General features: G+C 50.7%; 1 protein-coding gene across 1 annotated transcript; it reads right to left on the bottom strand.

Moving 5' to 3' along the window:
- Positions 1-10911: 10911 nt before the first annotated feature.
- LOC109772571 (myb-related protein Hv33) lies at positions 10912-12382 on the bottom strand. Its single transcript, XM_020331251.4, has 2 exons — positions 11822-12382; positions 10912-11705 (listed from the first exon to the last, which is right to left on the bottom strand). The coding sequence occupies exons 1-2, from the start codon at positions 12088-12090 to the stop codon at positions 11063-11065; spliced, it is 912 nt and encodes a 303-aa protein (XP_020186840.1). The 5' UTR covers positions 12091-12382; the 3' UTR covers positions 10912-11062.
- Positions 12383-16524: the final 4142 nt, after the last annotated feature.

Here is a 16524-nt window from a genome sequence, read left to right as displayed (position 1 = left end):
TTGTACTTGAAGGGAAAAGGAGGTTTCTGTATACACAACAGAGATGTTGCACGAGTGGCCTAGACAGACAGATACATTTGATGAAAAAAGGACAGGAAAAGCCATGCTCCATTGCTTGAGTCGCCCGTACGGCACCATCTGTGAGGCCGTTTGCGTCAAATGTGGTCGATTCTGCAATCATAGTACAAAAAGGTCCAAACTAAGACCGCCCGGCCGGCCACAAACCCCTTTCTTGAAGCCTTCCAGCGGCAGCACTATTGTTAACTACTGTAGCACGCACATGTTGTGCATTTTTGATACGGTGGTCGTGCCACATTCATACATATATATGCAGAGGGAGGCCGCTAGTGTTGATTCAGTTTCAACCGTGCAATCAGATCCCGGACGAAAAACAAGCATGCATGCATCTTGAAACTTCAGTTTCATCACGAGTTGCATGCTTTGCGTTGCGGTGCTCCCACAGTACGTACGTGTCAGTTAATGCGGGTTCCATCCGTTTTCTGTTTTTGCCCGGCCGGTTGGTGCGTAGAGAAGGACACATGCACGCAAATAAAAGTTGCACGACGTCAATGTATGGGATAGCGCCATGGGAGGAGTGTGTACGTATCTTGAGGAGAGAGAGAGAGAGAGAGAGAGAGAGAGAGAGAGAGAGAGAGAGAGGCCGAACGCCGGGAGGTGGCTTGCAATCGCCACAATAAACCACCACAGATAAAAAAGGAGGAAGAGAAGGCAACGGCGGGAGAGTGGAGTTGGGAAAGCTTGCGTGAGTTGGAGAAAGCTCTATCGGCGACCACACGGGAGGGCGTGTGTACGTCCGCTAGCCGGTCGCGATCGCGAGCGTTGCGTTGCATGTGGGCCATGCCGGTGTCCCGGCCGTCCGTGCCCGACGGACGGCTGGCCGGAGCTCCATCGATCATCGACGCGCGTACGTACGTAGGTACGTACCGGCCGGTCGACGGTCGCTTCGAGCGTGGTGCAAGCAATGCTAGGCGAGCTCCAACGGATTTGCACGGAGTAGCTGACAACTGTTGCTGCACTCTGCTGCATGGCTGCTGTCCGTCTACGTAGGGGTCGATCCTCGTATACGCAAGGGACGTCCACATTTCTGATCATCATAGATAGAAAGAACGGATCGAAAGATGCAGAAGTATGGTCTTTTTAATCTGGAACAAGAAATAATTGAAGTGGCTCATGACTCTGGGAAATGCTTGCTGGGCCGGTTTGACCGTGGATATGATGACCAGCATTCGTTTCGCGGATTTGGAGCGCCATCCATGCATGCATGTTCTTTGGCGCCATGCATGCTTGCACTTGTGGAATTGTCCACTAGTGTACTGTTCCTTTTTGGCAAAGTTGGAAGCTACTTCACCGGAGGTGGGCAGCCTCTCCTTTTCCCATCGAGTTTGTGAGTTATCTAGACCGCCACTGCGATTTAATTTCAAACCAAACCGAAGGGCGGGGGATCACATCATATCATAGTCGATCGTGCGGAGTTTCGTGTGGTTTACTGATCCACGAAGCGCACCTGTATACGTACCTCAACGATCGGTAGAGAAATCAATGCATGCGCGACTACCAGCACCTACGTACACTAGCTAGTGCGTGTACTCGACCTAATTTGCGATGGAGACTGAACTGAACATGCATGTGATTCAGATTTCAGGACCTGAATAAGTAGTCAACCTCACCAAGTTGACTTCTCTTTTGCATCTCGAAAATACAAAGATTTGTCATTAGTTTATAGCCTCGTCCCATTACAACTCCAGGAGACCCATGTACTCCTACTCTGCTATGTTAGAGCATCTTCAATCACGGTTGAAGCAGCCCAACCCCTATTTATTTGGCAGGACAACCTAACCGTCCATTTGCAAACACTTAAATCCATACAAAACCATGCAACATCGATTTTATACTTAGTTCATATATAGGTAGATAAAAACAAGCTTAACCAGAAAAATGAGATTGTAAACTAGATACTATTCTACTCCTAATCCTCATCGGAGAAGAGCTCAATGACCCCCTTGCCGAAGCCAATGGCCTTGTAGTCATTGGCGGCGGGTCGAAATGAGGGTGTCTCCTCGTCGTCAGCGTCGCACGCGAAGAGCCGCTCCTGCTAGACGTTACAGAGGTGGATATCGTGTCGGTTCGCCGCCACCACCCGCTTGGACTCGAGGGAGTCGAGGATGGTGCAGATATCGGCCACAATGATAGGGTCGGCAGTGAGCTTGGCGAAGGTGACATTGCCTGTGTGCTCGGCCTCGAGCCCGACTTGCGCCTCTGCCGCGAGGTGCTCCATCTCCTCGGCTTGGGCAAGGCGGAACTGCTCGTCTGCCTCCTCCATTGAGAGGAAGCGGATGTTGTCCCCCTCACCGTCCGTGGCATCCGCCACCTCGAACCGGCGGGGTCAACATGCCTGCCCAACTCCTCCTCCTTACTTCGAGCACGGCCCCAAGGAGCTCGGAGGTTAGCCGGCCGCAATGCGGACCGCGTCATGCCTCGGCGGCGCGCACCTCTGCCGCAAGCTCCGCTCGACGCTCCAACGTGAGCATCTTGTGGTACATGACCTTCTCGTGGACCATTGCTAATGACAAGGTCGGAGTGGACAGGGACACGGTGACGACGAGGAGGGTAGGGAAAAGGAGGAAATGTAACGCCCCGATCAAATCCACCGGTTCACCCACCGGTCCCTGGACGTTGAGCCTGGAATCTAGACTAGCCCCATAGACCAACACTAGTCTTGACATGCACTTTGTCCTCACTCGTGCACACACGGGATCAACTTCCTATTCGGTCACCCATCCTCAAATTGCTCCAAGCCAAATATGCTTAACTTTTAGGTTTCTTTCAGACGGGCTCCCAGAAATGAAGGTGCACCTTGTTGATATGATAGTTTATCTTTCCTATTAAGCAGGAATGTCACAAAAAATGAGGGCGGCTAGGGTTTGTCCCTCGCCGTTCGGCTTTAATAGTCGGGTGCTTGGCTCCTCGGGCAACATGCCGACATGGCGCCATGAATAAGGGCACCAAACTAGTGAGCTCTAGACTCTAAGGTGGACGATTGGTTTCCCCAAGGGCCCGCGGGCCATTCTGATGTGGCGGACGCGTCCAAGGGCATCTGGGCTGAAAGTGTGGCATGTCGGACCGATCATTTGGGCTAGCTTAGGGGGTCTGATTGGATTTCAATTATCTATCTGGCATGTGCCATCGGAGATATGAAGATGAATTAGGGGATCCAATTGAAGATGCTCTTAGGTTACTAGTGGCTAGTAGTGTGTTAAGTATATGCCAGTGAACCCCGCAAAGAAACAAAAATCGTAGTCACGGTGTAGCTAATAGGCTCGGGTGCATAAATTAGCAACACGAGGAATCCTCATAAATCTGGATGATGCCGCTTGGCGGCCATCCAACAGGCCGCTCCGGTATCTGTGGGAACGGGCTTGTCATAAATGTGGCAGGCGGTTGGCGATCACGTCGCCCCCTCACCGGTGATCTTCTATGTCGGTGGTACTGGTCATGGGTGGCATCACTGCTTCAAACCTTGTAGTGATTCGAGGAGGAAGAAGATGAAGATTCCTAGCCGCACGAGCTGTTTGGTTTGGAACTTACCTCAAATGCACAACGTCCATATTTGAAGACCACGAGTAATTTTTTGATTGAGCTCCATAAATTTTGATGATCGCAACACATATGATGACTCAACAGAGTATCTTTATATGTGTTGATCACCATACCAACGGTTCTTACGCACAAACGACACGCCTGCTAGAGTTACTCTTAGCTAGCTAGACCACCATAGCTTTTTTTTTAAATCAAACCAAGGGGGGGGGGGGGGGGTCATATCATGGTCGTGCGGAGTTCATGTGGCAAATCTTGTCGCCTGGATGTGAAAGTTTGTCGGTTACTGATCGAAGAAGCGTACCTTACTCCATCGGTAGAGAAACCAATGCATGCACGACTACCAGCATCTACGTGCACTCGACCTAATTTGCGATGTAGACTGAAGATACGTGTGATTCAGATTTCATGACCGGAATATGTAATTCATCTTACCAAGTTGAGTTCCATTTCGTATGTTCTCTTAGTTTAATTATTGTCCTTTTACAACTGCAGTACACTAATACACTATGTTAGGTTCCATGTACTGCTGGTGTGGTTCATTAAGCATATACTACTAGTGACATTCTTGCCGACAGTCTTGAGAGCATAAATTAACAACACGAGGCATCATCATAAGCTTATTATTATTACCGGAGAGTGATACTAGACCGTGCTAGTATATGCACCAAAAGATCGTAGTCACTATGTTATTATGACTGGAGATTCCGTGAACACGTAGAGCGACCAAATTTAATCGATTAGCTTCTACAAGTGGACGCCCCTTTTGTGCACCAAAAGATCCTGCCAGAGACTTGAGATGAGCCCTGGATCTTGACTTGCCTCGTCCACAAAGGAAAGCGGATAGGAAAGCAGAAAAATAGAGCAGAATATGCATCATGCCGGCTGCCTTGCCTCTGGCTGTGGCTCCTCTTTCAAGTTATGCAAGCCCAAAGCTAACTAATCACACACATAAAAATATGACAATGTAATACTCCATAGATCATAGTCTCGATCATGCCATATAAAGTTGGCAGTTAATCATATACACCTGCATATGAATTGGAGTGGCCACACTTGATTGTTAATGTGCTAATCTCATGAAGATTTTTGAAAAACATTAGAGAGAAATTATGGAGAGGTTTGGTGCATGCATGTGTAGTGCTCTAGGCCGTTGCCGTCCCAACAGATGGCGTGATGTGCACTTGTCTAGCATGAGTACCCCGGATGATTAAGTCGTTCAGTACAATGGCCGCAGGAGAGCTAGTTGTTCAAGCCATGCATGAAAACTAAATAATTAATTAAGCTCACCTAATTAGGCTGCCCTTTTCATGGTAGGGCTAGATAGTACTGATTCTTTAGACTATCTATTGCCTGTTCACAGAATATTGATTAGGTGGTTTGTGCTGGTTAATTAAGGTAGGTGGTTTGATTTGGCTTCGATGATGACATATGCTAGAGTCTATGAGATTGGACAGGCACCATGTATTGTAACATAAGCTTTTGTATGGGTAAGGTGATAACAATAAACTGAAGAACAATGTGCAACTGTTAATTGTTTTGTTCTGCCGCTAAGCTCTCTAGCTAGCTAGCCATTGGCATGTTTTGTCATGGTGGAAAGAAATTAATGTACATGTTGTTTTCACTAAAGATTGTTAGCTTCTGATCAGGGTTTTATATATTCAACAGCCGTGCATGCAATCTAGATTCTAGAAACAGAATCGAGTGGAGAGTGAGCTTACCGACTAGTGATTGACTTCTCAACTATTCAAGCTCCTGTTCTCCGAAACTAACGAATAGCCAGTCTTGATTTGATGGAGTATTTGCTACACAGTATACCCCATAGAAAATGTTATCGTGTCACTAGCTCATTACAGATCACAGTTCGTATCAAGCGATTTGTTGAGTAATTAATTAATTAGCTGGTGATCCAAATGGTGCCACCTCAAATGGAGTCGGAGCCATCGCAATCACGTTTAAAATCTAATCAGGCACAACATGACAACAGAAGCAATGGAACCAATAATATTCTGGCGTTGCAGCAAGGTGTGCGTGCATGCAAATCATGCATGCCGTGCCGGTTGCTTCCCGTGAAATCCTTCTCGAGCTGACGCCGACCCTGAGATTTTCAGTTTTTTCATGGGAAACCCGACCTGTCAGCAGGCTAATTATATCACTGTAAGCTGTTGCCCTCCTTGTTTAGTGGCACGACAACTCGACACGGGCCCAGGTACCATTCCGGGGGTTGACCGGCGAGGTGTCGGCACGGCCGCACGGGCAGGCAGCTAGCAGGCTGTTGTTGCGGCACAGCTTGCCTGGGTGGATTTTTTGTCAAACGGCATTGGGAAATTTGAGGGGATGATGGCGATACGGCTTGTCCCCCTTGAAAAAGGGATCAAGTTTTCCACGGGTGAATGAACCAAAGGTGATGCTTGCAAAAGGAGCATGGAAACTATGGTCTTCCTAGAGCACAAGGAGAAATTGGATAAGTCAGACAGGATCATCATCATCATCATCATCATCATGGCGAACAATTTCCGATGGAATGATCTAGGCTAGTTACCATGTAAAAAAACTATTTTAACTTAAATGCCATCAAATAAAATCATACATGGCAGATTTCCGTATTAAATAAGAAACGACGTATATAAAATTGCCAGCATACACTAAGAAATGTATATTAACTTGTCGTGGTTCTCAAATTTGAGTTGCAATGACAAAATAAATTAGTGTCCATGGCAACAAGTTTTTAGTTTTACAATGAAAATGATTCAACATTGAAAAATAAGAAAACAAGGGAAATTTTCATGGACAATAAAAATGCATGGCATGAAAATAAAAATGACATGATCCACATATTAAAATTGTCATGCTCTATATTTTATTTGTTATAAAAAATCAAATAAGAAAATTGTCATGATTGAGATAATAAATATGCCATGACATTAATAATAATTATGTCTTGATCCTAATATTTAAATTGCCATGCTCTATATTTTGTTTGTCATAAAAAAATCAAACAAGAAAATTGCCATGATCCAAAATATTAAAAAGTGTCATGCCATTAAAAATAAATTTACCATGATATAGATTAAAAATGACATATTTCTATATTGCGGTGCTCTTCAAAACAAAATTGCCATGCTGTAGATAGAGATTTCATTAACGAATTTTTGTGAGGTTGCCATGTGAACATAATGGATTTTTTTTTCAATTTGCCATGCTAACAAAAAAGGTGGTAGATATGAAAACAAAAATTCATAAAATTATCATATGAACAACAAGAATTGCTCTAGCGTTTGCCACGTGAACGTTACACAATTTCTAAAATTGGCATGAATTACGAAATTAAAAAATATGTAAACTTGCCATGGAAACCACAAGTTGAAATTTCCAAGGTCAACACAGTAAATTTGTCGTGGTCAATACAATAAATTTGCCATGGCGATTACAATAAAAATGTCGTGATGCAAAAGGAAAACATGTTTTGTGTAACAGTTCATGTCCAATTTGGCTTGGGCTAGTAGTAAGTACTAACAATTTCAGAAAATGCCGTGTTTTGTAGATAAGATGGCAAAACCTTGGCGGATTCTCTATAAAACATGGCAAACATAGTGATCCTGGTTTAAGTTCATAGGACATTTTTTTTTTCAATTCCCAACAGTTCCATCCACTAATGTTGCTGTTAAAAATGAGCAGCAACCGATGGTTCGGGTGGAGAATGTTGTTGACTCCGGTGATACATCTAATAAGAAAAATGTTGATGCACATGATGAATCTGTTGTTGATAATTAACTTGTTACTCCAAATCAGCCTATGGTTCCTCCAAGTTGGAATGTTGCAGGTGACAGAGTTAGGCGGACTGGTACCGATGCATGCCCAAGGTTAATTGAAGAGTGCAATGTTATTTCTTATGCGTTATGCATGGTAGAAGAAATTGAACATTCATCATATCCCGAGGCTATATTTCTAGTGATAATAATAGGTGGATGACCGCTATGCATGATGAGATGGAATCATTTGAAAAAGAATGACACTTGGGGTAAACTTACCAAGAGAGAAGAAATCTATTGGTTGCAAATCCGTGCCTCCACGAAGAAGTAAATCCTTGCCTCTCCTGAAAGGGAAAAAGAAGAAAACATGTTTTTTTTTTCTTTTTCTGAGAGGCACGGCCGTGACTCCCGCGGAAGTAAATCCTTGCCTCTCGTGAACATTGCTCTCCTGACCCGATGGCTATGGCGTATCGCCAACGGGGAGGGCGGCCTCTGGCTTACCATCATTCAGAATAAGTACCTCCGAGGACAACCTCTTGCTTTCTGCCAGCGCTCTGGGGGATCCCAGTTCTGGCAGGCTGTGATTCAGCTCCTCCCTGTGCTCTGGATTGGCACTTCCATCTCGGTGGGTTCCGGGTCCTCGGCCCTGTTTTGGTTCGACCGCTGGCTTGGGGATTCCCCTCTAGCCGCCCGCTTCCCGGGCTTATTTGCCATTGCGGCAGACCCCCGAATTTCCGTCGAGACGGCCCTTATTGACCTAGGGCGCCTCGCCTTTCGGCGCTCCTTTGGCCCCCAGGAGGTTGATGCGTGGGACGCCCTTCTACAGGGCATCGCTCTCTTGCCAATGGATGTAGAGGGCGTCGCCGACTCCATGGCGTGGCACCTGGAGCCCTCGGGAAGCTTCTCCACGAAGTCTTTGTATGCTGCCATCGCCCCTTCGCTGGCCCCTGAGCCCTTTAGCCTGATCTGGGACATTCGTCTCCCCCTCAAGATCCGGATATTCCTCTGGCAGTGGATCCGGGGACGTCTCCCCTCTGGGGTGGAAGTCCGCAAGCGCAATGGCCCTGGGGACGGGATATGTCCCCTGTGCGCCATGGTGGAGGATTCGAACCACATTTTCTTCAACTGCTCCACTACCCAGTTCCTGTGGTCGTGCTTCCGTGAAACGGTCGGCGGACAGTGGTGCAATACCAACTTCCCTGACCTACTCGCGGAGATCCATGCCTCCTCCCCGCGTTACCGCCATATTAGATGGCTGTGCATTGGGATCCTAGCATGGACGCTTTGGAATATTCGCAACAAGCTCGTTATTCAGAAAGTGCCTCTGCGACGTGCGACTGGCGCGATCTTCAAAATGTGTGGCTATTTGCAGCTTTGGCGGCCGCTTAGCCGCCCCCAGGACCAGAGCGTCATCGACACCCTCCTCACCGACCTTCGATCGATGGCCTTCCGCATGGCGCCCCCGCTTCCGCCACCGCCGCCGGAGCCTGATTAGGCTGGACTCGTCCGTGGCGGTCTTTGTGTGTGTCCTTTTGTTCTTAGGGCTTGTTGAGCTGTGCCCTCAGCATTAACCCTACTGGTACCGTGCGGTGTGTGCGGCTGTGACTTTGAGTGTTTGTGTGTGTGTGTGTGTGTGTGTGAACTCTGTTGGCTGTTTGGCTCGGGCGGTTTGCTTTATCTATAAAGCGGGGTGAAAACCTTTTTCGGTAAAGGAAAAAAGAAAAAGAACACATTTTTTTTCCTTTTTGTGAGAGGCAAGGTCGTGCCTCTCGCTTAAGCAAATCCATGCCTCTCGCAGAAGGGAAAGGAAAAAAACATGTCCTTTCGCATCAAAAGTAAATCTCGATTTTTTTCAAAGCCAGGGAAAACCCATAAAGCCGAAAAATATCATCTAAAAGCCGAAACGCGTACAGAAAAAAATGCGGATGGAGCGTCCATAGCACAAGACGTGGCGGCGGCTGAGAACGCGCCAAGTGGCACGCTCCCAGCCCAACCCCAAATGACCCTTGCGGGATCTCCGAAATGAATACTCCTTGATTAGTTGCTCTCTTCTTTTCCTACCCAATCGAACTTCAGAGAGAGCTGAGGGAAAAGGCACATTAATGTAAGACTGAAAAAAAATAGCATGCAAGTTTTGTGCCCATGCGACATGCACGTCTGAGATCGACGTGGCAGTGGTAGTGGCACGCTCTTTTAATCCTCCGGCGACAACCTCTAGGGCCAGCGACGTAGACTGAGGCCGACTGCCGGGTCGATGTGGCGCAGCAGTTTGTGAAGTGCCGTAACTACAAAACAGCTGATACATGCCAGTCACAAAGGTGTGCGCCCGTGGAGAAAAGTTGAAAAAGAAGGTGATGCCGACGTCGTCCGTTCTTTCTTCCTCACGTCGTCAGTTTATACAAGTAGCCAAGTTCGTACATAGTCGTAGAGCACACACTTGGCATTGAGAGTACGTGAGAGGGATGGACGACGCGTTCGATCTCAGATTTTTCATCCCCCAATAAATTCCTTGATTGGCTCATGCAGACCATGATCGGCAGGTCCTTGTGTTGAAACAGGTGAGATATCACCACCAAAATTAAGACCGGGCAGATCATAGGTACATGCATGCACACCCGAGAGCCAGACGTACAGATGATTTGATCAGCTTGCTGTTCCCATGGCCATATTCATCCGGGACGCGACACACACGAACACGGCGGCTAGGAGTTTTGCTATACTTATATTTTCTTCTAAATTTGAATTGTGGTAGTTTATATATTTTCTTCTAAATTTCTAGCATGTCAAATTCTGTATTCATTTTTTTGGAAGTGCAATACCTGATCAATTTGAACATAAAGACTTTTTTATTATGTACATCGTGGCATTTTTTGTGTTGTTCTACTATTTAAAATAACATCGAAATGAGTATTTGCAATTTGATGTTGCGTCACCCTTTTTTTTTGCCCAACTGTCGGGTCAGAGACGTATTTACTTTTAGCGGTAGTAACTTTTGTCGGGATAACTCCCGAGCTGAATTACGCCACCTATTGGCGTTCAAAATAAAACAAACAATATTTCACGGATAACTAAGGCAAATCACGCCTATCCTCCGAGGCATGCTTCGAGGAATTGCTAGTGACTTGAGAGGTCACAGAAGCACAGAACCATGAAAGACATTTCCGAAAAATTTAACTGTCATGAATCTAATATAAATCTTGATAGAATCCATGTGCATGCACAAAAGTAATCGAGGGTCAATATATTAAACCAACTCACGCGGTTTGGCTTGTTGGCTATGACGCGCAACTGCCCTAGAAGTGTATACTGTAATAAAATAACAATTAACTGAAAGTAGCTGCCCTTCAAAAAAACTGAAAGTAGCTAATTTGTTCAGCATGCAAAATGAAGTACGGAACTACTCTGCGTACGATTTTATTCTATCCGACTCTGTACGATGCCTAATCTAATGGTGTGTTGCCGTTTGGATCAGGAGTTGGACAGCTTGATCTGCTATGTCGTATCAAATCGGACAAGTAAGAATCGTACGCATAGCAAGACTCAATGAAGTAAGCTAACTCGCCTATAAAACTGGAAATGATGCTATAAATGACCTCAAGTAGCACTAACTTGCGATTTTATGGTATGATCCCTGTCTCTTAAAAAATGGAGGGAGAAAGAAAGAAAATATATTTTTAAAGTGAAAAAGGAAAAAGTCAGAAGTAGTTGAACTCGAAATTTGCGAGGAGGCTCTGCTCTTGGCAGGGCAGCGAGAACTCATACTCCAGCAGCACGTCGTGCTGCCGCTCCATCTCCGCGAAGCAGGCCGTCTCCGCCTTGGCCCAGTGTAGCACCTCGCCATCGAGCACGCTTCCCACCTCGCCGTCGAGCATGCTGCCCACCTCACCGCCGTAGTTCCGGTTGCTGCTGTTGCTGGAGCTCTCCCCGTAGCCCAGGTTCTCCGGGACGTCCAGCACGCAGCTGTAGTCCGCGGGGCCGAACCCGGCGTCTTCGTCCGCGCCCTCCTTTGCACCGCAGAACTGGCCGTACAATGCTGCCGCGTTCGCCGGGCAGAGGTCGTCGGTGAACCCAGCGCCGTAGTCGGCGCACACCGGGAACGGGTCGAACACCGCCGGCTGCTTCGGAGCGAGGCTGCCGTCGGCCGCCGCGGCAAGGGGCTTGCGGTCTTCGTCTTCCACGTCCGGCAATGCCGCCGTGGCCGTGTCGACGGCGGCCATGGGTTTGTGCGTGGCGGGGTCGAGGCCTTGCTGCCGGAGCTTCTTCTTGATGCAGCTGTTCCAGAAGTTCTTGATCTCGTTGTCCGTCCGGCCCGGCAGGTGCGACGCGATCTGTGACCACCTGCACGCACACACGCATCAGTACATATGTCGTCCCAAAACACTCAGCCCACTGTCTGAAAAATTGCAATGGTAACTGAAGAACGTATTGCACTGCGAATTTGCAATTGTACGGACCTGTTGCCGATGATCTGGTGGAGCGCGACGATGTTGTCCTCCTCCTGCTGCGAGAAGCAGCCGCGCTTGAGGTCAGGGCGGAGGTAGTTGATCCACCGGAGGCGGCAGCTCTTGCCACAGCGGTTCAGCCCGGCCAGCCTCGGGACGGAGCTCCAGCAGCCGACCCCGTGCCGGATGATGTGGTTGTAGAGCTTCTCGTCTTCCTCGGGCGACCACAGTCCCTTGCGGAGCTTGGGCTCCCCCACGCCGCCGGACGACGGACGTCCCATTCTATTGATTACTCTACGGCAGCTGCTGGCCTCGTAGCTAGCTACGCCGACGATGAGCAAGGCAACGCGGATGGATGGAGGGAATGGCGATCGGTATGGTCGATGGACGGTTGCTTCCTCCCGATGGATGGCTGCCTGGTGGGTATATATGGTCGGGTATATATGGGGGAAGCGTGCGTGTGAAGAACTGCAAGCTAACTCGGCCAGAGGAGTGAGTGAGCGAGGTGAGGCAGCGATCAAGTAGGTTCCAAGCAAGGCGAAGAGGCGATGGATTGGAGGTCAAGACACCTGCGGTTTGTGGCGCGCTGCGGGATAAAATAGTAGTACGCGCCGGCCCCGTGGGGGGGGGGGGGGGGGGGGGGGGGACAGCACTGTGTCAGGGAGAGAAGCCAGAAGGTTTGTTGGGGACGTGACTTTCCTTCACAAGAAGGAAGCCCTTCTTTTTCCTCTGCGAGAGCCCAGCTGCTAGCTCGCCGGACACTGCTGATTAAGTGCGACACTGCTAATTAAGCCCCCCAACGGTAGCCCATCAATGCGGCCGGGGACCTGCGCGCTCTGCAATTAAGAATCGCGTCACGGCAGTGCACTAATAATGCGATTCGGTTACGAAAAAACTCGCCATGATTTTCCTGCTGAGAAGGAGAGATTACTGCTCATCAGGTCATGCTCCAGCTAAGAGCATCTCCAGCCGTTCAGCCCTCAGGGCACCGAAAAAGAGCGGCCTGCGGCGAACCGTTGCTAGATTCGCCCCTGGGGGCAACCTAGCTCCCAAGCCACGCCCCCAGGCGCCGCCCCCAAGCCGCGGCAAATTCAAACGTAGTCATTCCCGCTCATAAAATAGACGCCACAAATCCGGCGATCAAGCGGCCACAGTTCGGCGATCGAATGAAAAGTTCGGCGTACAAAAAGAAAGGACGCGCGTGCAGCGCATCAGACAGCGAGGTCGGCCTCCGGCGTCGGCGGAGTCGGCGTGCGCGGGCTTGGCGGGGTCGGAGCTTCTTCTGTGCTGGGCGGCGTCGGCGTGGCTTCTGTGCTGCGGGGAGTCGTGGAGGCATCATCGCTTGGGCTTGGCGGCGGCGTGGGCGTGGGCGTGGGAGTTGGCGGCGCCGTCGACGGTAGCTGGTTCAGGATGAGGCCACGCTCCAAGTACCACGCCTTGACCGCCTCGTCGTTGCTCTGGAGCATGTCTGCCCCGCCCAGCAGGAAAGCCAGGTTGGTGTTCCTCTTCTTCGCGGCGACGTTGGTCCGGAATAGGTCGAGCTTGACGGTGCTGCTCGTCATCAACGCCGATCACTGCGCCTCGGTCTTCTCTTCACGTAGGGCGGCCCGGGCCTTTGCGTCGGCGAGGCAATGCTCGATGGACTCCTGCACTCGTGCGGTAGCCGCGTCGGCGTGTTTCCCCTTCTTGGCCCCTTTGTTGCCGTCCGGTCGCCCTTCTGACGCGCCCGGCGTCGGCGCGTCCGGTCTCTTTGGCCTTGTCGAGGGTGCGCCGGACTTCCGCCCACTTCTCGCACTTGTCGATGCGCTTGTAAACGTGGAGGTACTTGAATTCTTTGTCGCTGTTGCCCTGGCGATACATGGCGAACATGTGCACCAGCTGCGCGGAGGAACAAACAGTTGGCCGACGCACAAGGCGAAGAGAAGCGGGAGACCAGCATGCCATACCTGATCCTCAACGCTGGCGCCGCTCTCCGGGCGAGCCGCGACCTCCTCGACGATCCCATGCCATTTGTTGCACGCCGCCTGGATGAGCCCTCAATGGTTCGCCATTTCCTTCGCCCCCCGCTGCATGTAGACGCCTTTAACGTAGGGGTCGACGAGCTTGCGCTCGTCGAACTCGGCCTTGATGCGCTCCCAGTATGTCTCGATGCTCTGGTTCGTGCCGGTGGTTGGGTCGAGGCAGACGACTTTCCACGCTTCGGCGAGGCATTCCTGCTCCTTGGACGCCCACTTGATGCGCGGTTCGCCGGTTCTGGCCGCCCTCTTCTTCTTCTTGCACCTCCTCGCCGGAAGGGTCGCCGGCTCCTCCTCCTCCTTGTCATCCTCCTCCTGATCCTCCGGCTCCTCCTCGTCGTAGTCGATCTCGCCGTCCATGCCGCCGCTGAGATCCACCGTGTCGTCCGGGGTAGCGAACCCGGGGGACGCGGCAGCCGCGGCCGAGCCTGCCGCGATGATGTCGTCCATGTCGGCGTCAGTCTCGTCGGTGTCGCCGAGGTGTGAGAAGGGCAGCGCGCCACAGCGGAGAGGGGGGCACCGGGGAGGACGCGTAAGCCGGCGGCGAGTAGTTGTATCGAGGGTACTGCACGCCGGCGAAGGAGGGCGGGGGCGTGCGCTGGGCCGGGTGCCCATGGGGAAAGGTGACATTGGGGTTGAACCCACCGTGCGCGTCCCCGTCGGCGTAGCCCGGCGACGGCGTGCATCCCCATGGGTACGACGACGACGAGAAGCCGGACGGAGAGCCGACGCTTTACTAGCTCCAGGGCGCGTGCTGGGCATGGCCGCCGGGTGGATTCATCATCCCCACGCGAGTCGCCTCGACCTCGGCTTGGTCCGCCGCAGCTGCAGCCGCACGCGCCGCGTTGTCACAGGCCTTCTTGGCGATTGCCCTGTTCCGCCGGTTGGCGGTGACAGCCTCCCGTCGTTGAACTTTCGCCCTCCAATAGGCGTTTGTCATGCCCAATGGCTTGGACGGCGGCGCCCTCGGCTTCCTCTGCTTCGGCTGGGCGACGGAGGCGGTCGCGGCGCGGGGGATCACGTACTTCTTCGGCGGCATGGCGGCCGGCTGGGAGGCGAGCGGCGAGCGGGAGGGAGATTGGCGGGAGGAATGGAGAGAATGGGAGGGAAGAGGGGGAAAAGCGGGAAGAATCGGCGGAAAGAGGCTCTCGACTCGCCGACAGAGCGGCCCCATGCCCCTTTTCATTTGTGCCGGCGTCCCAGGCGTCCCAGCGCGCCGGGTTCGGTTCGGGTCCGCCGGCACCAGTTTCGGCCCAAACCGGCAAAAAACAGGTTTCTAGAGGCGTGACTGGGCCGATTTTTGGGCGCCGGCACGGCAAAAACGCCTGAAAAGGGACGCGGCTGGAAATGCTCTAACTGATCATCGTCATATAATCACCGGCCGATTAACCTCAACGATCGCGTCGCGGGAACCAGCGGCCCGCCTTCCCCTGCCGACCTTCACGTTCCATCTGATAAGCGTGCATGGGGGCCAAACAACGTCGCGTCCACTGTGCCGGTGCGCGTCCAGGTACAGAGATGGATGGACTCGGCGCGCCCGAGACATTGCTCGGACAGTCAAATCGAAGCGATGCAAATGTGGTAAAAAATGGGGTCGCTGCTGTCCGTCTGCCTATCTGTCTGCCAGCCTGACTGACTGACTGACAGCGGCTGGCCTGCCGGCGGCGGGTGGAGCTGCACTGTCGTTCCAGAAGCAGGGAGGAGAAATTAACGCGGTGTCATCACTTGGCACCAGTGCTTATTACTGATCTAAAAGGTCTTTTTACTAAGCTCGATGGATGCTGCTCGTGCTGGACAATCGGTCGATGGATCGTTTTCCTTCGTGGCGGCAGCGACAATGGCGTCTCGGGGGAGTAATTAATTAACGCTGCCCAGCGGGACCCGTCGATGATCTCACAATCACGATCCACACTTCATTTGCGAGGCAAGACAAATCTCACAGTATATGTACGTACGTACGTGTCGGTGAAATGGCAAAATTAAGATGATGGCCGAAATTTCTTCGCTGTAATGATGGATTGACTTGACGCTAACACCGCCGAAGAAAGGAAGGGAAAGAAGACTATAGATGACAAAGGTACGGCGCACGTTACCGCGAAGAAATTAAGAAAAAGGTTGTACGGCAGAGTCACCCGGCGGTTCAGAAAATCTGCAGCGTCGACAACAGTGTTCGCAAACGTGTTCAACTCCGGCATAACTTTGCAGGCTAGTCATCCATCGAACGTCGATAGTGGGTACAGCTCAATTAATATGGACCTTATTATGACCGACGATTACCGCGTAAATCGTGTCGATCAGCAGGTAATTTGCCGTCACGCACCTGATAGCTTGATTTTATTTTTATTTTTGTGAGACCTGATAGCTTGATTAGCTACAGAAAAAGCGGAGAGATGAAATCAAACAAAGTGAAGACTACGCTATGCTTTGCTCTGGTGATCATGAAAACCAACTAATTAATATGACCTGCAGCAGGACGGCAAGGTCGCCGGGGAGGGCCCGGCTGGGTATAGCAGCAGTGCACGCCGAATAAAGCACAAGGCACCTGATCCTTGTACTTGAAGGGAAAAGGATGCTCCTGTATACTCAACAGAGATGTTTCATAGTGGCCTAGACCGACAGATACAGTTGATAAAAAAGGACAGGAAAAGCCATGCTCCATTGCTTGAGTCGCCCGTACGAAACAAAAGACTACATACGAAA

The sequence above is a fragment of the Aegilops tauschii genome, chromosome 1 (assembly GCF_002575655.3).
Source record: "Aegilops tauschii subsp. strangulata cultivar AL8/78 chromosome 1, Aet v6.0, whole genome shotgun sequence".
NCBI lineage: Eukaryota > Viridiplantae > Streptophyta > Magnoliopsida > Poales > Poaceae > Aegilops > Aegilops tauschii.
The sequence above is the reverse complement of the archived record's forward strand: the minus strand, read 5'-3'. Positions and strand labels throughout refer to the sequence as shown.

What these genes read in the sequence shown, in the direction of transcription:
- LOC109772571 (XM_020331251.4), bottom strand. Translation starts at nt 12,090, where the DNA reads ATGGGACGTCCGTCGTCCGGCGGCGTGGGGGAGCCCAAGCTCCGCAAG. An exon ending in CACCAGATCATCGGCAACAG is followed by an intron (nt 11,706 to 11,821) that starts GTCCGTACAATT and finishes GTGTGCGTGCAG; the next exon opens with GTGGTCACAGATCGCGTCGC.